The sequence below is a fragment of the Megascapheus bottae genome, chromosome 8, assembly GCF_031878675.1.
Source record: "Megascapheus bottae isolate mThoBot1 chromosome 8, mThoBot2.hap1, whole genome shotgun sequence".
NCBI lineage: Eukaryota > Metazoa > Chordata > Mammalia > Rodentia > Geomyidae > Megascapheus > Megascapheus bottae.
The window spans coordinates 8,598,467-8,619,474 of record NC_143516.1 but is presented as its reverse complement, the minus strand read 5'-3'; the positions used below and the strand labels follow the sequence as shown (position 1 = coordinate 8,619,474).

General features: G+C 44.4%; 1 protein-coding gene across 2 annotated transcripts in view; it reads right to left on the bottom strand.

Moving 5' to 3' along the window:
- Cnksr3 (CNKSR family member 3) overlaps window positions 1–21,008 on the bottom strand; it is an 84,436-nt gene that overhangs the window by 32,536 nt on the left and 30,892 nt on the right. For both annotated transcript variants that reach the window (XM_090337932.1, XM_090337931.1), the window contains exon 2: window positions 865–1,028. In XM_090337932.1, the coding sequence (XP_090194058.1) occupies window positions 865–1,028 (164 nt within the window). The remainder of the gene's footprint in view (window positions 1–864; window positions 1,029–21,008) is intronic.

Genomic DNA, 21,008 nt, shown 5'->3' with positions numbered 1-21,008 from the left:
TTTCTAGTGGTTAACTGGAGATAAGAGTCTCACATACCTAGGCTGTATTTGAACTGTGATATTCAGATCTCAGCCTCCTGAATAGCTAGGGTTATAGGTGTGAGCCACCATGCCTGGCTCACATTTTTTCCCTACATAGCTGCCATCTTATGAGGTTGATTATTTCAAGCATAAGCATCAGTTACTTTAATAGCTTGAATATCTGTGAAACTAAATGCTCATGCTACTTCTGAGGCTTGAACTCAGGTCCTGGGAGCTGTCCTTGAGCATTTGTGCTCAAGGCTGGTGCTCTACCCCTTGAGAGCCACAGCTCCACTTCTAGCCGTTTTGGTGGTTAATTGGAAATAAGTCTTATTGACTTTCCTACCTGGGCTGGCTTCAACCCGCAATCTTCAGAACTCAGCCTCCTGAATTGCTAGGATTACAGATGTGAGCCACTGATACCTAGCTTCCAAATGCATACTGGAATACCTTTTCATGTGAGAAAGTAACACGCTCATTCGAGACTGTGTCTGTCTTTTTATTATTTGTGATAGATAAGAAAATAAGACTGGTACAGACATTTTCTGCAACTGTAAAGGGCAAGAGAGCAAGCACTTCAGGCTCTGGGGGAAACATACTGTCCTCACTACAACTCAGTTCTATCACTACAGTACAAAAACAACCATAAGACAAGATGCAGATGCAGGTGTGTGTGGTGTCCCATGAAAGTCGTATTTACAAAAACAATAGACAGTGGGCCAGTCCTTCCCCTAGAAAAATACCTTTTCCTTGTATTCAACTCATGCTTCACTTCACCGGATCCGAGAGACTAAGGCGCTACAGGAAGGCATTGCAATACAGATCACCTTTTCTGGAACTAACCAGTGCACAGAGAAGATCAACAGCTTCCAACACCAGCTCCTGATGTCCGATCCGGGTGACCCCCAGCTCCTCGAGATCCTGGTGTGAAATCCGCAGCAGCTGCTCCCCATCTATCTTCTCCCGCTCAAACTTGTGAACATAGGGCTGCAGACAATCGTCCAACCCTAGCAAAACATGAAACAGCCAATATTGTTACTTTGTATCTTTACCTCCCCCTCCCAAATTGTCCATGCTCATATTAAATCTCAGCAATCACTCAAGTAAGTTACCACTATTTGATCATCTCTGTACTTCCCTGGATGGGAACATTTTCTAGATAATCTTCTCATCTCAAACAGGTTAGAAATGTGTCACTTAGAACTCTCTAATGGACCAGGTACAACCACACAGGTATTCCCTATAAACTAAAAGGATCAATGCTAATCTAATCCCCTGATTATTTGAAATGCTAGTTATCTGTACCAGACAGATTTGATTGCTAAACAGATTCTCTTCTGGGATAAGTGGCCACTCTCAGTGTACCTGTCAATCAGACCATGGTGACTGTCACATAGTCAGAATGGCCATGCCACAGACCAGCCAGTCATGGCTGTAGGATGGTCATGTGAGTCAAGCCGAGCCAATCAACATTTTCCTTGATATTGAATACATGGATACTAGAAGATAAAGCTGCTTCTTCCCTTCCCATTGGAAGTCAACTCTGGCAATCAATATTCATGAGAAAAAGAGAGGGGGGTGGAAATACTCTGGTAATATCCTAGAATAGACTCAGATCTAACCTTGTTGGAGATATTTCTTCACCTAAAATTTTCCATTTCTATCCTATTGGTGCTTGTGTTGAGTTTCTATCCTTTGCAAAAGTTCTGGTGAAGGCAGAATCTAGAGGAGAAGAAGCAAGCAGGACTGTGGGAAGGCAAGGGTAATTGGGTTAGCCATGGCAAATGTTACCGCTATCAGTGCCCTATTTTAACGTTTTTATATAACAGCTAGCATAGATAAGCCAAAGAGAACTTGGGAATCATTATTCCTGTACAGAGACTTCTTTATTCCACCTCTTCTAATGTTTGGGGTTTTGTGGTTGGTTGGCTAGCTGGGGTTTTTATTAATTTTTTTGTTGGTGGTGATGGTTTGTATTTCCTCTTTTTTGTTTTAGGGTTTTTTGCTGTTGCTGCTGCTGTTGTTGTCTTGGTACCAGTCCTGAACTCAGAGTCTGCAAATTCTCTTGAGGTGTTTTGGGGTTCTGTTTTGCTGAAGGTTTGTTCTCTACCACTTGACTCACAGCTCCACTTCTGGCTTTTGGGTGGTTAAATGGATATAAAAGTCTCAAAGACTTTCCTTCCCAGACTGAATCTGAACTGCAACCCTCAGATCTCAATCTCCTCGGTAACTAAGACTACAGGCATGAGCCACTAGACCTGTGACTGTCTTTTCAATGGTTTTAATGTAACAAAATCATGCCCTAAATCAACTGACCTGAATAACTAACCTGAGTATTTTTAAATGCATGATTTATACACTCAATTCCCAATATGAACAACAAATATTTAACTGTGGAAGGCACATTGCTGTCTCCCTTTCCAACATACATAAATACACAGACACATGTACTCATAGACATGTGCACATATGTAAGTACATGTACAATTATTTCATTTATCTCAATAAACTTATCAGGTGAATTTTTCTGGGTTAGAAATGGTAGATATAAGGTCTAGAACTCACTCTTGGCAATACTAATACCCACTCATCTCCAAATCTAATCGGGAAGAGTAGATTACATCTGTCTCACAAACTGGCATTGTTCTCCTCCTGACAGGACATGGGAAGAAGAGCTATCAGGTTCAACTGATAGTCAATGGAATCAACCTACTCTCCTTAAACTGGCATCTGTTGAGCAGAGGGATTGTGTCACATAGCACAAGGTCACTGTTATCCACTCAGTCCAATCTGACAGCCTTGCCACAGTGGCTTCAGTGGCATGAAATCTGTTGGCTAAAAGAGGCCAGGAGAGTCAGCAAGGGTTAAGATCAATGCCCCACCTGGATGGCAGAGCCCATCACAGCACCAGGCCCCCTAGAGTGGGTCATCTACAGAAGGGGAGTATTTACTTACAGTTGGTGACAGTGACAAAGGACAAGACTGGGGGAGTCTTCTATATACCCCGACTTTATGTTACAGATGAAGAACTAACACTCCTAAGAGGCTGTATTACCCACCCACTGTCTACCTGGCTCATAAATTGCCAAGAGAAAGATTTTTAACGTTTTTCTTCTCAACTGGATACAAGAGCACGCAAATTCAAAGCAAGGTATGTTGGCCACAAGTCTTGCTCTTCTGCATTCTACCTGATAAACATGAGATTATAAAATGGATTTATAGACATTCCTTTCATGGCATCTCCACAAATAAGCAGTAAGATCTAATTATAAAACAGTTATTAAAACAGAATCACAGAGTATTAGAAGTACTTAAGAATACTTGATCTCAGTGAATTCAAAGATAAGAAAAGTATACAAAAAGATAAACTGCTATGAATTTTACCCTACATCACTGAGCCAACTCTGTGAGCAGACCCCCGCACTGTTTGGTCTTGCAAGATGTTGTCCTCTCCAGACTACTTCTAAGCTAAGTTGTTATTGTTGTTATTTTAACTGATCCTCAGAGTTGAGGACAACTATTTTAGACATTTAAGTTCTGCTATGACTGAACAGTATCCCTTCAAAATTTCATATATTGGTCCCTAGGACCTCATAGTATCTTTGGAGAGACTTTAAAGAAGTCACTCAGTTAAAATGATGTCATTAGAGTGACTTCAATCCATCTGGCTGGTCTTCTTGGAGGAGAGACAAATTGCAAACGCACAGAGAGAAGAGCACAGAAAGGCACTGGCAAAAGATGGGCATCCACTGACCCAAGGAAAGGAAGCTCAGAATTATGAGAAACTAAATACTATTGTTTCAGTCACCCAGCTACTTTGATACAAAGCAACTGAGTATAATCCCAGTTATAATTCCATCCATTTTCACCCACATGGCCCAAACAAAATAAACAAGGCCCAGGAAAGAGTGGAAAGGAAACTGATGTTCACTGAGCTAGCTTACTGTTCAAAATAAAAGCATAAAACTGAGAGACTCACATTAGTTTGCATGTGCAGAATAAATTAGAGCATTAAAATCACAGTGAAGCAGCCATGTACTGTGGCTGTTCAGTAAACAGCACCCCTGAATAAAATCAAGGAAACAAGATATCAAAGGTAGTGTTGAAGCCCACAGGAAATAATGGGAGCACAGAAAAGAAGGTTGAGATGGGTGGGGGGGGGGGTGGGAGGAAGATTGAAATGATCAGATGTGGAAAACTGAAGGATACAGAACAGACCGAAATATTTCTAACCTTAAATAATCAAAATTCCCTGATATGCAGAATTTTTCAAACAGCAACATCATTTTGCCACTGCAATAAAACAGAATCTACTATGTTTACACATAACACGCTTCCATAGGACATGTTTACATGTTTCCCTTTGTGGCACAGAGATAATAAATAGACTGGGTTGAAAAAAAAAAAAAGCCTTAGACCAACTAGATACCAGAGGGTCATATTAGCAGTCCTAGCTACTCAGGAGGCTGAGATCTGAGAATCACACTTGGAAGTTAGCCCAAGCAAGAAAATCCATGAGACTCTTACCTCCAATTAAACACCAAAAAAAAAAAAAAAAAAAACCCAGAAATAGAGCTGTGGCTCAAGAGGCAGAGTACCAGCACTGAGTGAAAAAGCTAAGGGACCGCACACAGGCCCTGAGTTCAAGCTCCAGTAGTGACACTTCAAACACACACACAAAAGAGCACTGGCATGGTATTCCATCACTCAGTGACCACTGTTGAGTTACCCTGGTGTTTGGGGTATGATGAGACCCTTGTAATCTGCTCATCTGAACTACTACACAGTCCCACAAAGGGAGGGGAAGCCAGAACTTGAAGTCACCAATCTTCCAGTTTCAGAACTTGTAATAAACCACCCTTTTGAATTTGTCAGAAGTACCTGTCTGCCAGTTTCTGGCTTCCAGAATTTATTAAAACAAACAAACAAAAGTCTAGCAGGAACATAAGCACGTATAAATAAGTAAAATCAGGTTAAACACATGTCTTTATACACAAATTAAATAACACAATAAAATGTGAAGGGAAAAAAGTCAAATGAAAGGACCACAGCATGGACCCACCGTGAGAAAAGGGCCAGAGTTCCTATTGCCAATACATCTGCTCAAAAATGGTCCTGAACTGGATGGGGAATTTGGCCTCGTGGTAGAGTGCTTGCCTAGCGTGCACAAAGACCCAGGTTCCATTCCTCAGTACCACATATACGGAAAAAAGCCAGGAGTGGTGCTGTGGCGCAAGTGGTAGAGCTCTAGGCTTGAGAAAATCCAAGGACAGTGCTCAGGCCCTGAGCCAAAATCCAGCACTGGCAAAATAAAATAAAATAAAAATAAATAAATGGTCCTTAACTTTCAAAGAAATCTCAAATGCAAAGGTAAAGAAGAAGCGCAAAAAACATCTCTCCCCTCAGACACAGGAGGGTGTTGGTGAAGATGCAAAGTTTCCATCCCAGACTGTCCTCACTAAGTAGGGAAGGTGTTACTTGCTGCCTGGTTTATGAGACACCAAAAGAATAACATCCTCAGCCCAGAACTTCAGTGAAAGTAAAGGTCCATATCATCAAGAGCTTACAACAGAATGGGACTAGGAGAAGGCAAGAGATGACAGTGTCCAAAAAGAAATGCAGTCTTCACCTGACTTATGTAACTGTAGCCCATCTATAGATCACCTTGATAATAAAAAAAAATTTAAACACACAATGAGACACATTGTAAATATGCTGTAGATTTTGTCAGTTAAAAGGAAATCTAGGCCAGTGGTAGAGTACTTGCCTAGAACACACAAAGCCCTGGATTCAATTCCTTAGTGCCATCTACGCAGAAAAGACAGAAGCATTGCTGTGGCTCAAGTGGTAGAGCACTAGCCTTGAGAAAGCCCAAGGACAGTGCCCAGGCCCTGAGTTCAAGGCCCAGGGCTGGCAAAAAAAAAAAAAGGAAATCTACCAGCCAGACACTGGTGGCTCATGCTTGTAATCCTAGCCATTCAAGAAGCTGAGATCTGAGGATCACAATTCAAAGCCAGCCCAGGTAAATAAGTCTGTGAGATTCTTATGGCCAATAAACTACTCAGAAAAGGCTGACAGCAAATCTGTGGCTCCAGTAGTAAAGTGCTAACCTTAAGCATAAAGAAGCACAGGGACATTACCCAGGCCCTGAGCCAGGACCAGCCAAAATTAAGGAATCTATCCAGAAAGTGGTCTTCAATTTTCCAATGTGTTCAGAATACAAGCTGCCAGAGAGACACGTCCTCTCTGGACAGAGTGAACTGAAGGAAAAAATCAAATCTTAACAGCCTGTGTTATTCCATGCTCCAGAAAATGGCTGCACATTTGAGAGCCTGCAATAGTCACACATGTTGGGGCCTGGAGCATGGTCTAGTGGTAGAGTGCTTGCCTAGCACATACAAAGCCCTGGATTTGATTCCTCAGGGTCACATACACAGAAATGACAGAAGTGGTGCTGTGGCTCAAGTGGTAGAACACTAGTCTTGAGAAAGCTCAAGGAAAATGCCCAAGCCCTGAGTTCAAGCCTTAGGACTGGCACATCATCATCATCATCATCATCATCATCATCATCATCATCATCATCACACAATTGTACCCATCTAGCAAAGGGATTTCATCCTGCTCATAGAAAGAAAGGCTGGCAAGCGGGTCCTTTCTTCTCTCACATTTCGCCACTTCCTCGTCACCATGGCATCGTCACCATATACCCACACTATGATGTACTTCCTCACCTGCCACCTAAAAAAAAAAAAAACTGACCAGGGACCAACATCTCCCACACTTTGAGCCAAAATAAGGATTCCCTTTTTGAAAAATGATTGGCTCAGGTACGTTGTGATAGTAACAGAAAGCTGACTAATATTTAGTCCCCTGTTTTCTATCTGCACTATCTCAGCTCAACTCACCTTTTGTCCAAGTTTCTACAGTCACTTGAAAACCAGTTGCCAGGCTCAGTTTCTTCTTGCTCTCTGCCAATCCTCAACAATTCTACCTGAGCAGACCCACCCCAGCCATTGGCTCCCACATTCTCAGACCTCGCCCTCTTGGGAACTTCTCTATAGCCCCACCCTGTACTGCAGAACCCCCCCCCCACCCTGCATGGTGAGGGGGAGTCAGGATGCCCACTGTGATGAGTTTCTCCAACAGCAGAAGCATTACCCCTAAGTCGGCAAACGTGACTCACAGGTCAGGTTCATCTTCTGGCAGTTTTTGTAAGCCAAGTTCCACTGGCAACATTCCTTCCATTTATGTCTTAGGCCTGGCTACTTTTGTGTAGCAATGACAGGGTTGAGTAATTGGGACAAACTATAGGGCCCACAAACCCTCAAATATGCTCTGCCTGGCCCTCTATAAAGGAAGCTTGCAGACATCATGTACCTAATAGCAGTGATGAGCGCTAAGTGCTAATAAATCTTCCTGCCAGAAAAACAGACTAGACCAGTCTAGTCTCAAATTAAGTGGACCTCATCTTTTTCTTCTCTTTGCTTTCTGTACTCCTAAAAGAGTCATTATATATGCTGACACTGCATTTAAAAGCAGGGGAAATGTTATTCACCTTCCTCTCTAATCAAAGATCTAAGTTTTAGAAAGATTCCTTAGAATATTTCATTTCCTTGGTGGTTTTCCTTTTTTTTTTTTTTTTGGTGGGTCATGGCGCTTGAACTCAGAGCCTGGGCACTGTCCCCGAGCTCTTCAGCTCAGGCTACCGCCCTTCCTCTTGAACCACAGAGCCCCACTTCCCATTTTTTAAGAATCTCATTGACTTTTTATAGTTCCCTTGGATGGCTCTGAGCCATGATCCTCAGATTTCAGCCCCCTGAGTAACTAGGATTACAGGGCGTGAGCCACTGTGCCCAGCTTGGTGGTTTTCTTTAAATCACTTTTTGAGATATAGTTCATGCACAATAAAATGGACTAGTGTTGGGCTGGGAGTTTGGCCTCGTGGTAGAGTGCTTACCTAGCATGGACGAAGACCAGGGTTTGATTCCTCAGTACCACATACATAGAAAAAAAGCCAGAAGTGGTGCTTTGACTCAAGTGGTAGAACGCTAACTTTGAGGAAAAAGCCCAAGCATGACGCCCATACCCTGAGTACAAGGCCCAGGACTGGCAAAAAAAAAAAAAAAAAAAAAAAAAAAAAAAAGGACCACTGTTTCGCATTTAAATGCAAAGAAAATTTTATTTATTTATTTTTTAATATTTTTATTGTAATTAATAAAAGGGTTACATGATATTTGCCAGATAGAGGGTGCATTAATTCACATACATTGATACCCTTTCACATGTCTTAGTCCCCATTACCCTCCCCTCCCCCCCGTCTTGGTTTTCCCCCCTTCCCTATTCAATAGAAAATTTTATTTATATACTGTCATTTTCTCAGTTCTGTCTATAAAAGGGTATGAAGTTTTTGCGGTTGCTGTTCTGTGTTGTTTTTTGTTTTGTTTGGTGGTTCTGGGGCTTGAACTCAGGGCATAAATCTCTCACTCACCACTTCCACTCACTACTAGTGATGCTCAAACACTTGACACACGACTCCCAGTTCTAACTTTTTGCTGGTTAATTGTATAGAATAGTCTTATAAGTTTGTCTGCCCAGCTGGCTTCAAAATGAAATGCTCCAATCTCAGCTTCCTGAGTACCTAGGCGTTAGATAAGAGCCAACCAGTGCACAGCAAAATAAACCACATTCTCGCACATAGTTCTGCGAGTTTTGGCCAGTATGAACCAACAGTGATGTGACCACACTGGGATGGTGAGATAAGCAATTCTATATAGCCCAAAATGCTCTAATGTTGGGCCGGGAGTTTGACTTAGTGGTAAAAGTGCTTGCCTAGCATTCATAAAGACCCGGGTTCAATTCCTTGGTACCACATACATAGAAAAAAGCTGAAAATGTGCTGTGGCTCAAGTGGTAGAGCTTTACCTAGCCTTGAGAAAAAAGCCCAAGGACAATGCTCAGGCCTGGAGTTAAAGCCATAGGACTGGCAAAAAAAAAAAAAAATGCTCCAATGTTCCTCCCTGCTGTCCACTCTACCTGCTTTCTATGGAAATGAACTTGACTTCTTATCCTGGGCCAACCCTACCTGCTGCCTATGCAGTGCTAGTCCAGATTCCCGGCCTCGGCCCTGGGGACTAGCAGGCTTTCATTCCAATGCCTCCTTGGATTCTTGCAGGTCTGGCATTCTATCCTTCTGCATGATGGGTGCACTTTCTAAATTACCTTTACCTGTAAGAATCAAGTGTGAAAGAGGAAATAAACCACATCCAGATACTTCCGAGCTAAAAAACAATGAGCACATAACTAAAACCTTGTCTTTGAGGACCCACAGAGAAGCACTATAAGTCACATTTCCTACCCAGTCCAGGGCAGTGTGTACATGTGGCTGTGTGAACTCCAATCAAGTGATGAAGATCCAGATAATGAGAACCCTGGAAGCCCGATGAAGAAGCACCAGAGCGCTTTCCCTTTGTTGTGGGAAAGGAAGGGGAAGAACACACCACTGGCTATTTATTAGGGTAGCTGAAAAAAATATTAACTGTGAAGACAAAATATAAGTCTGGATCCATAGTCATTTGGGAGAAGCCAGTTTACACATCACTGAAGAGCGTGTAGCGACCAAACCTATCCACAATTTGAATTTCTTATGGGCAGTGTTGTAAAAGAAAAACTGGCATGTCTCCAACAATGCAATCTCCACTTTCTTGCTAGTAAACCAATGCCTTCTGCGGCTGACGTCACTCTGAAGACATCAGAAGACATAAACAACCACCAAGAAACCAGTCACAGGGCTCATTTTACAAGGAGAAGATAGGTCATGTGAAAACTACAAACTAGCAAACAGATCCATACCAGGATGACTGAAGGGAGGAAAAACAAGCAAACCTTAGCAGCATAAGGATCCAGTTATTCTGAACACAGTCAGATGCCCTCCTCCCAAGTTTCTGACTGGTAAGCAAAGCATCCCAGCTAGAATTTTCAACCAGGACACAATTCCTGCAATGCTGCAGATCTCCCAAGCCTAGCCTGCCCCATTCCAGAACATTCTGGACAACTTCCTTCTCCTGAGAAACAACCCATCCTCCCCTCTTACAGCAACCAAAGTCAGGTCATGAAGGGAAGAGGGTCCAGAATAAGAACATATAAGGGAAAGGACAGAAGTTGGCATTGCCAGAAATCATGATGGAGGGAGTCTGTGCTGATCTAAATCACTACTGGCATACAAACCACAGTCAACTAAAGAGCAAGTGGCCCAAAGAAATGATCAGAATTTGGAATACAACAGCAAGTCCTCAGTGTTCAAAGGGGAACCCACCTCCCATGTCCTCTCACCAGTAAAAAAATAAATAAATAAACTTTAATAAACTTAGAGGATCCTTTAACTTAAAAGATGATAGTGGGGGCAGTATGATAGAGAGAGAGAGACAGAGAGAGAGAGACAGAGACAGAGATACAGAGATAGAGACAAAGAGACAGAGAGAGAGAGACAGACAGAGACAGAGACAGAGAGAGAATGTAGAAAAAGACAAAATGACTTTCAGGATTCTGGAAACAAAAATAAAATTATGGAGATGTAAGTAAGCAAAGCCCACCACAACATTCTGGTAAAAGAAATATGTACCTTCCAAGGTTGCTGGGATTAAGTAACTAAACCACCATACCCAATTTTGCAATGCTTGGACAAGGGAGGGAAGGAAAGGAGGACAAGGAGTCATATGTGAAACATATGAAAGAATTATACTTGACCCATTGAGTTGGACTTTTTGTTCCTCTAACTCAGTTAATCTCACCAGAAACTATAAATCAGATTTGCTTACAAAACTGATTACCACTGGCATGCTTATACTGAACAGGAGAAAGCATTTAGCTGGCTCTACACAACCGAACATGGATCACACAAGGTCTACAGCATGAGCCTGGAACCTGGACCTCAGGCATAGAGAGTTCTATGTGTGACATGACCATCACCTGTACTCCATCTGAGTTATCTCCATGGACAGATTGCTATTGGACAGCTCTCCACCACAATCAGCAGCATCATTACAAACTCCATGGTCCCAGCGGACGAGCTGTGTGCCAAATTAGAGCCCTGTATTAATGGGGCAGTGAGTTTACAGAGCACTTGGGAAAACCACATCTCATTGATCCTTGCAATGCCCCGAGGCAGCAGTGCCCAGGTTATGGTTACCTCTGGTTTATTGATGAGAGAACCACAACTCTCAGTGCCAATTCAATGAAGCTGGACCTCAGCTGGGCACCCAAATCCTTGCACTGCCTGAGAGATGGCCAATGGAGAAATGAATGTAGGAGGAATGGCTTCCCTGAAAGCAGGAAGTTGGAAACCTTCCAGCCCTGAATGCTTACTCTACATTTCAGATATAAGATATAGGTCACTTGTCAAATAATTGGAGATTAAAGAACTGTCAGGCACACATGAAGCTATGAAGCCCATTTTATTGGCCAGAAGAAGCAGAATGACCTCTGGGGCTAGACTGCCTGGATTCAGCCAAACTACTGCCCAGCTGTGACCCTGTACAAGTTGCTTAACATGGGGTTAATTCAATGATGAAATGTGTTAAGATGTATAAATAAGTTCATAATCTCAAATCATTCATAAATATTGCCAATTGCACAATGTTTGCTTTCAGTGTTTTTAAAAAATAAATACTAAAGGTTTGGGGTTGGGGGAAGAAAAGAAAAGAAGCTGGGATTCAGGGAACTCCTACTAACTGGTCTAACATCCCATGGCCTAAACATGGCTGAGTCTGACACTGACTGGAGAAACCCAGAGGGTTAACATCAAGCTCAGCTATGAAGCATAGGAGAGGGAAGCAGACGTTGTTCCAAGGGAAGGAGGCCTGTGGAGAAGACAACCAATATCTAATTCTATATCAGCCTCACAAAGCAAAACAAGTTTGTCAGGCAATATCCATGCCTTGTTAAAACATTTTTTAAACAACAGCTTTATTGAGATCTCATGCACATATCCTACTACTTGACTATTTCAAGTATATAATTCAGAGGCTTTAGTATATTCAGAGTTGGGCAAACATAACCACAGTCAATTTTAGACTATTTTTTACACCACCACTACCACCACCACCACCACCAAAGAAAATCCTGTGCCTTTTATAATCTCTCCTCCCCTCCCTTCCCCAGCCCAGCGCAGCCACTAATCTACTTTGTCTCTAATGGATTTGTCTAGATATGTCACATAACAGGTTCTGCACATTTCCCACAAACATAGTCATGCCAATATGTGGTCTTTGGTGACTGGTACCTGCAACCTAGTATAATGTTTTCATGGTTCATTAAAGCAGCCTAAGCCAAAGCACTGCTTCGTCGTCACTCTCCAGCTCCAATCCCTTCCAGCTTCCCACTCTCCTAGGATGAAACCCATGGCCAACCAAGCCCCAAGCAGCCAGTGGCCTCTGCTCCTCCACCTCATCTCATGCCACCATCTCCTCTGGCCACCACCATGGACGTCACCCCAGCACCTCCAGGTCCTCTTTACCCTCAAGACTTGTTCTCATACATTCCTTCCACCCAGCACCCTCTGACCTCTTCATCTCTCAACCTAAGCTCAGATCTCACATCTACAAGGAGCCCCAGCTAATGGAGAGCCCTCTGCTGTGTGTCACATCTTGAAGCTCTTTCCCTTCGTGGGAGCTACTTAGGAGAATTCATGTGTTCCTAAGCCTGCATTTGCCTCTCTGGAACGCATATAGTCAGGATCATACATGCTCCATTATTCACCATAATGTCTTTGGCTTTGCCTAGGCCAAGGGAGTCACTTCATAATATGCTGCATGAAAGACAAAGAAAACACAACTGGCTATGGTGATTCACATCTGTAATCCCAATTACTTAGGAGAAGGTAGGAGGACCCAAGGTTGGCCTGGGCAAAAGCATCAGACCCTCTCTGGGGGTAGAACTAAATGAAAGTGTTAGGGGTCAGTTCAGTGGTACAGCACATGGATATCAAGTATGAAGTCACAATACACTATAACCCAAAAAAAGGGAAAGGAGGGAGGGAGGGAAGGAGGGAGGGAAGGAGGGAGGAAGGAGCAACCTGGTTTTCTTTAGATTGAAGACCACAGTTCAAGAGCTGTAAATGGACTGGCCTGGTGGTGTGACCTCAGTCTGGTAAAACTTCACTCCTTGAACTTCTCCAACATGCTTTTTCATCTATCTCTCATGCATTTCCTTGTCAAATATTCATTCTGCCACTCCTGTGCTGTGGATCCTCATAATGAGAAATCAGAATGAAAGGCCCTCTGTTGCAGCTGGCAGCATGGCACGAGAACTTTTCAGGACCCTCAACACAAGTCTGCCACAGCTGTGTGCCATGAATGTGACTTGATGAATGTCAGCTAGGTCCTGGGGTGACTTGACTAAGGCATTCTCCTTGTGCTCCAGTTCTGGGACCATCACAAAATGTGCCATATCTTATGCTGAGATACTAATTTCCAGGTCCCATCTCAGTCACTACCAACACTGGGGGACTGCGGCCCTGCCCTTCCTAGCTAAGGAGCCTATAGCAGTCACCTGGCCTCTCTACCCACCTGGAAAGACAGTGGTGGAAGACAAGGCTCCAGGCTCCCCCCATAGCCCTCCATTTCTGATTTTGTGGCTCTTGGAGGCCAGTCTTCTTTCTAGCTTTAAACTGCTGAGGCCTAACCTATATCCCAAACCCCTGTGAACATGGCAAGACTCGAGTCACCCAATCCCGCCTCCACCGTGGGAGAACTGACATCCTTTGTACACAGTGGGCAGACACATGAAGAAGGAGGACTTCTAAAGTTCGAAATTACAAGACCATGCAAGCCCGGAATGGGAACCAAAGCATTATAACACTACTGGGTCTGTGCTGTATTTGAAATACAATTGTATGCCCAGTGCAACAGATTTGATTTATAGAAAACCAGGTCATGTGTGGGTTCTGCTGGGGCCGGCTGCCTCCTTGTTGTCCCCAAAGAGCAGATTTGCTGAGCTCATCAAAACAGGCAAAGTCCACAGGAGTGACACATAGCACATATGGTAGAGGTAAGACTCCTAAAGGAAGTCAAAGGCCTGAGCCAGACCTAAAGCCCAGGCCCCAATCAGAATGGCATGTCTGAGACACCCGAATATTTGTGAATGAACACGTGTCTCCATTGTAACATCTTTAAAACTGACAGCCTATCTCAAATAATAACATCTTCAATGCATACTACAGAGGGATGGATAAATCTTACCAAATGCCATCATGAGAAAGAACTCTGAGCAGGGTGGCCAGTTGCTCACATTATCAATCCTAGCTATTGAGGAGGCTGCAATCTAAGAACTGAAGTTCAAAGCCAGCCTGAGCAGACAAATCTAAGAGACTCTTTATTTCTAATTAACCAGCAAAAATTCAGAAGCAGAATGGTGGCTCATTAGCCTTGGACCAGAAAGCTAAGCAAGAGGTCCTAAGTTCAAGCCCTACAACCATCACAAAAAAATAAAAACCTCTGGTATTCCAGGTCAGTGCTACTTAATCGTAGCAGGCCTAAAACTGTCCCCTGTAGAGATGAAGAGCTGAGGTGTCAGAAGATAAAGGATTTTCCCAGCATGCTTGGAACCAGCCCTCTCACACAGCGCTGACGTCTTTTCTGGAAGAAGCCACCCCTGACCTCCAATATGAAATGCTCACAGGTGGAAAGGGCTATTTTATGTAACAGGAAATCACTCACGTCGCTGAAGCAGACATCATTGACTATGGCTGCCACCGGAAATTTTATTAGCCGTGTGACTAGAAACAGCTCTCCCACCCAAAGGCCAGACAAGAGCATGCTTTCAACTGAGAGGTGTATTTTATCAAAAGCCAGTATGAATGAACGAGGCAGGCCTCCAGGTTTCTAAACTACAGTCTAAAAGAAGGAGAGATGAACTCTACATGTTTTCCAGGAACTCTTTTTGTCTGTACTAAGACTTGAACTCAGAAGCTCATGGTCTCATTCAGATTCCTTACTCATGGTTGACACTCTACCACTTGAGCCACATCCCCGGGCCATTTTTTTGCTGGTTAGTTGGAGAAAGAGTCTCACTAACTTTTCCACCCAGGCTGGCTCTGAACCACCATCCTCTCCGCCTCCTGAGTGGCTAGGATTACAGGCATGAGCCATCTCGACCTGGCAGAGAAGATTCTCTTCTGGCCCTTTCATTTTTGAATGTCTGCTCTGGAAACTGATCCATCCAGCCAACAGCAACATGAGAGGGAGATGACAACACAGCACCCAGATTTCCTGAAGAGGAGCTCGGGTATGTGGGAGCCCCAGCTCCACCTCCAGCTGTCCAACTTAGGTTTCCACACATTCATTTGGTCAAAGGCACATTAGGCCTTTGTGGAATCAAATGAAACGAGCAGGCACCAGGTCAGGTATGCACGTCACAACTTGCAGAGGCCACGATCCTCCAGGTGAAAACCCAGGCCAAGAGAAACAATCTGACAGCAAGGAGATGACAAGCTGCTGTCGGCACAGGGCCTCGTTACTCATCTACCCTGAAGGCCACTGGAGACAATCGCCTGTGTGCGGTGTCCCCACGGTGTCACTTCACCACCAAAGCCCAGGGAGGCCAGACACATAGCACAGGCCCAGGAGTGGCAGAAACCTGGACAGAAGACACAGGCACCCTCTAGGGAAAGTGTGGGTATGAGAGGCTGGGGGGGGGGGGGGGATGAGTAAAGGAGAGGCTGAGCGATTCTCCCATGCAACGGAACTGAGCCAAGATACCAAATTGGCAAGACTGATGGGGAGGCAGCCAGGAAGGAGATTTAATGTAGGGCAAGAGGAAATGCAGATAAGTGAGCCATGGTGGAATAACCTCAGTTATCACTCCCCAAGCCTTCCTCACGTCAACAACACGGATCCCTCCCCGGGAGCCTCCAGCCCCCATCAAGCTACCCGGAGCTCAGACACTTGGCTAAAAATCACTCCATCGTCTCCTGTTCCTGCTTTGGGCTCCGGAGAAGAACAGCAGTACCAGCAAGATCAGAGCCCTCTGCTGAAGGGGGTGGGGGGGCAGGAAGAGCAACCTCTGCCCCAGCAAAGGATCCAAACTGAGCCGAGCTGACTTCTACGTATCCCATCAAGGAAAAGGCTTCTGCAAGATGCTAGCTAACGTGGCAGGGCCCACGTTGGGCTCCAGCCACCTCTGGAGGGGTCCCACGGAATGCCCAGGCAACAGGTGGCCCTGCATGTCACCTTCCCCAGACCCTCCCAGTCGCCAGAACTAAACCATAGGTCTCATTCCTCAAAGTGGCTTTGCACTGGATCGGGTTTACAGTAAATCCACTATGAAAGAAAATCTGAAATTTGTTTTATGGTATTTATTTATATACAGTTTGCACATATATAACTACTACAAGCCTACATGCATATATCCTGTAGATACACACACGGTAATCCCTGCACAAACAATCTAAGAAAAATCATTATCAACCTCTTCTATCATACCATCGTTGAGAGTTTTTCCTCTGGAGACATTGCTGTTTGGGATTGCTTTGTTTCCTGGATTAATGGCTCCAGTCTGTCTCCTCCCTCTAAAACCACAGGCCAGCAGAGGGGAGTGAGGACAAGGCCACTCACTGCCTGGCTGCCTACAGCTTTCCCCGGCTGCCCAAGCAGAGCCTCCCTCCCTAAAGTAATCGGCAAAGACTGAAGAATCGTGGATTAGTGGACCAGATGGGTCCATCAGTTCAAAACAACAGGAAACAAAACCCGTGGGCCCAGACTGCACCTGGTGTGACAGCCACACCACATCTTCATTTCCTACAGAGCTGTACCTTAGTGTCCCCTTCTGTAAACCCAGGGGCCATGCAGTACAGCATGGGAGGGAGCTTTGCTAATGATTAAGGCAGTTTCTACTAAGCACCCACCTGTAACTCCAGCTATCCAGGAGGCTGAGATCTGCATAATGGTTTGAAGCCAGCATAGGAAGAAGTGTCCATATAACTCCATCTTCTAATTTACCAACAAAAAGCAAATCTGGAGGTGTGGATCAAGTGGTAAGCATGCCACCCTACCAAGCAAGCTGAGCAAACACTATGCTAAGAGTTCAAATCCCAGTGCCACCAAAAAAAATTAAAAGATGATGATGCTGAGGCATGATTTAAAGTGCTATATTGATGTTCAATAGGATAAATCCTTAAATAAACGAGCTAATCAGCAAGACTGACCTTTCTCCATGCCAGCCTCATTCTGCAGCTCACTGGCAACCTCCAAATGTGTGACAATGTATTTATAAATTATAGTATAATATAAATACCCCGGTTTAGCACTGAATATCATGGCTCAAGCCTATAATCCCAGCTACTCAAGAACTAAAAAATGAAGAAAAGCAAGGTTTTAAAGCCAACCAGGTAAAACGTTAGTGAGACTCCATCTCGATCAAAACTCTTAGCGTGAAGGTTTATGTCTACAATCCCAACTCCATGAGGGGCAAAGGTAAGAGGACTGTAGTCTTAGGCTGGTCTTGGGCAAAAAAATGCAAGATGCTATGTAATTAAACCAAAAAAAAAAAAAAAAGACTGGAGGCATAGTTTAAATGGAAGAGTACCTTGTCAGCAAGGGCAAAGCTTTAAGTTCCAACCCCAAAGTAAGTAAGTAAAAGTGAGTAAAAAAATAAAATAGATAGATAGGCAGACAGACAGACAGACATATTTGGGTTCAAGCCTCTATCCTACCACGCAGCCTCTGTAGTCTTAGCCTCCTTTTCCCCACACCACAGGGATAACAGTATGGGAATAGTTCACGGATCTCATAGTATTGCTGTGAAGACAACAGCTAGTTATGTTTGCAGGTCAGGTTAGAACTTGGTCACCTCAGTGTGGCAGGAGTCTGGCTCTTCCTCGATGTTGTCGGACTAGGCAGAAAGAAGGCTACATCATAAAGGAGGCCAGGATTCCCAGACGTGTCCCTGTCCCTTCAGGGTCGTGGTCTTCATTTTCACAGGCCCCTCACTCTAGCGGCCTAGCCTTAATCTCCAGGAGACATTGTGAAAAAACAGGTGGCCACGAATGCTCCTCGTCATCACCCTGTGGCAGGTGCTGGCAGCACCACCTGCCTGAGGGGCCTCCCTGCTCCCTGTCAACCAACTTTGCTCAAGAAGTTTCTAGCATGTCTGTCCATATTCAAGCTATAAGCACGTACCTGGCTTTTCAAGTTCCAACCAAAAACAACTTTAAGAGAAAAATATACGTAATACAAATGAAAAATAAAGAGCACTTGCTCTGCACAGACAAGCTCAAACAATACGATCCAGCACGGAGGTGACAAGGTACCTGGATTGCGCTTCATTGACAGAAATGGCCCCGAGTATCTAACATAAAACAAGAAATAACAATGCTCTGGCTGTGCTTAAATAGGGTTCACCCCCTCTCACTCAGCCCAATCCACATGCTGTTTATGCACAAGTTAGATAAAAACTGCCAAAGACAGCCTACTGGAGTCCATCAAGATGTTTAGACTAATTGTCACCTGTCATCATCCAAGCTTAATAAAACACTAAGATATATAGACTACATTAAAAGAAAGAACGATTATTAAGTATGAAGGTGTCATACCGCCTCTTTCCCTGGTGATTCCTGCCCACTCTCAGGTCTGAGCTCTGTCAGAACCCCACCCCCACCTCCGGGGAACTACTACCCTGCCCCCAACACTAAATCCCCATTCCAGGCACCTTTGCTTTGCCTTCCCGGCATATCCCACTAGGAAATTGATATCTGCACGGCAAGTGTGTACACAGACTCCATGAAAATGAGAATCAAGACGGTTACTTCATCACCAGCTTTCCAACAACTAGGAACGTTCCATGGACAGTGTGGGTATGTGCAAGAATGATGTGTGGCACTGAGCACGAGTGGCTCACACCTACAGGCCAAGCTACTCAGGAGACTAACATCTGAGGACCGCTGCTCAACCTAGCCAAGATAGACAAATCTGTAAGACTTTTATCTCCCAGTTAGCCAACAAAAAGCTGGAAGTGGTGATGCAACTCAGCAAAGCACCAGTTTTGAGCATAAAAGCCAAGTGAGAACGTGAGACCCTGAGTTCAAGCACCAGTTCCAGCCACCCCCAAAAAACTTATGTGTGGAGTGCACGAGTTCAAAGGATGTCAAAGTAATGTTAAGTGCCATATAAGTCCTGGCTAGAATTATGGTTTGGATATTCTTTGTCTCTTCCAAAATGCCTACTGAAATGTGGTGGTGGTGGGAGGAGGGTCTTTAAGAGAGGATGCAGTTTGAGAGGGACTAAGACAGTTCTTGTGAAAGTGGATTAGTCATAGAGATAAACTGGTAGATAAATTGTTTGGTCTCATCCACTTTTCTACCATATGACACAGCACAGAGACCTGGCCAGGTGTGGCAATGGCAAAAATTCCTGCCTCCAGATCCATGAACTGCATACACTTCTTTCCTTTCTAGACTTCCTGGTGTCAGGTACCCTGCTATTGTAACAGGAAGATGATGAAAACAGCCAGGTTAAGGCCTGACCACATTTAGGGGAATACAGTTCACCATACCAAAGGAGTACAGGACTAGAGCTCTACGAGCTCCCACAGCCTCTGGTTGAAGGTATGCAATGCAGTCCACTTCATCTTCTTCTGTGCTAATTCCAAACAACTAAGTTAGGTGCTGGAGTCCAGCAAGAAGCCTTTAGGGAGCGTCTCCAGGGGAGGAAGATAGAGGTGAGCAAGGAAAAAAGCAAGGGAACTAAACTTAGCAAGTGCTTACCATGATACTCATGCGCCTTTATCTAATCCACAGAGAACTCTCAAGGGAGAACTGAAACTGGCAAAATTCAAGTCACACCAACATCTAGTTCTTTTGAGGTGAACTTAGTGCAAAGAGCTCACACTTGAGTAAGAGAATCGATGAAGGAGGAATGGAGGATCCACAGTGGAACTACTTTGAAGAGCTAAAGTAACTGGCCACGTGTTTTGTGCCTAGTGCTCTCTTCAGATCCTAGCACTCTCACTCAGCTTTCTTGCTCAGGGCTGGGACTCTACCATGTGAGCCATATCTCTAGCTCATTATTTTGCTAGTTAACGGGAAAAAGAAGAGTCTCATGAACTTTTCTGCAAAGGTTGGACTCAAACAATAATCCTTAAATTTCAGCCTCCTACGTAACTAGAATGACAGGAATATGCCAGCTGCGTCCAGCTTATTGACCAATTTCTATGTGCAAGACACAAGACTAAAACACTTGAGTTACATGATTTCAGTTACTCCATCTATAAACTCTATGAGAAGTGGTAGTGAGCAATGCATGTGTCTTTCTGTCACCACAGGAGAGACACTGGCTATGAGTCATGGTCACGGCAGCAGCCAGGACTTCGGAAGGCTCCATCCAGAGCTCTTGGGAAGAACTAGCCTAAAGAGCACATGCTGTTAGACAGTACACATCTGGATTCTAAAGAATCCACATCTGTGTCACCGTCGCCCTGTTACGCATGAGGACTTGATGCTGAAGGGCTGAGAAAAACTGCCACGTAATGGACCAGGTCCTCAGGGCAGGCTCACCCAACCTTGGCGCCATCTTCCCCGGAGGGCAAAGACAGGCTGTGGGACAAATGATCACACTCTCCCAGGAAGAGCCTGACAAAGTTCCAGTATCCCTCTGCCACACTTTACCCACCCAGCGGCCATCTTCACCATCTCTAACCCAGCATCTGTCCTCACAGACAGGGCTGCAGTCATCTACCCCATCCACGAAGTGCCCTCCGTTGTCCCCGTACACACTGGTTCTCAGATAACTCCAGAATGGCAATCTGGCCAGCTTACCCAATGACAGCACGGACCCTACTGGGGGCCTTTTCTAGTGCCTCTGCCTTCCTCTCAACACCACTCAAGTCACTAAGAAGCTCAGTCAATGTCATCTCACACAGTACAGGATGTTTGTTCAGACCCAGAACCCACAGGGCTGAGCTACTCTTACCCACTTCTACACATTCTGGGTATGTAATTA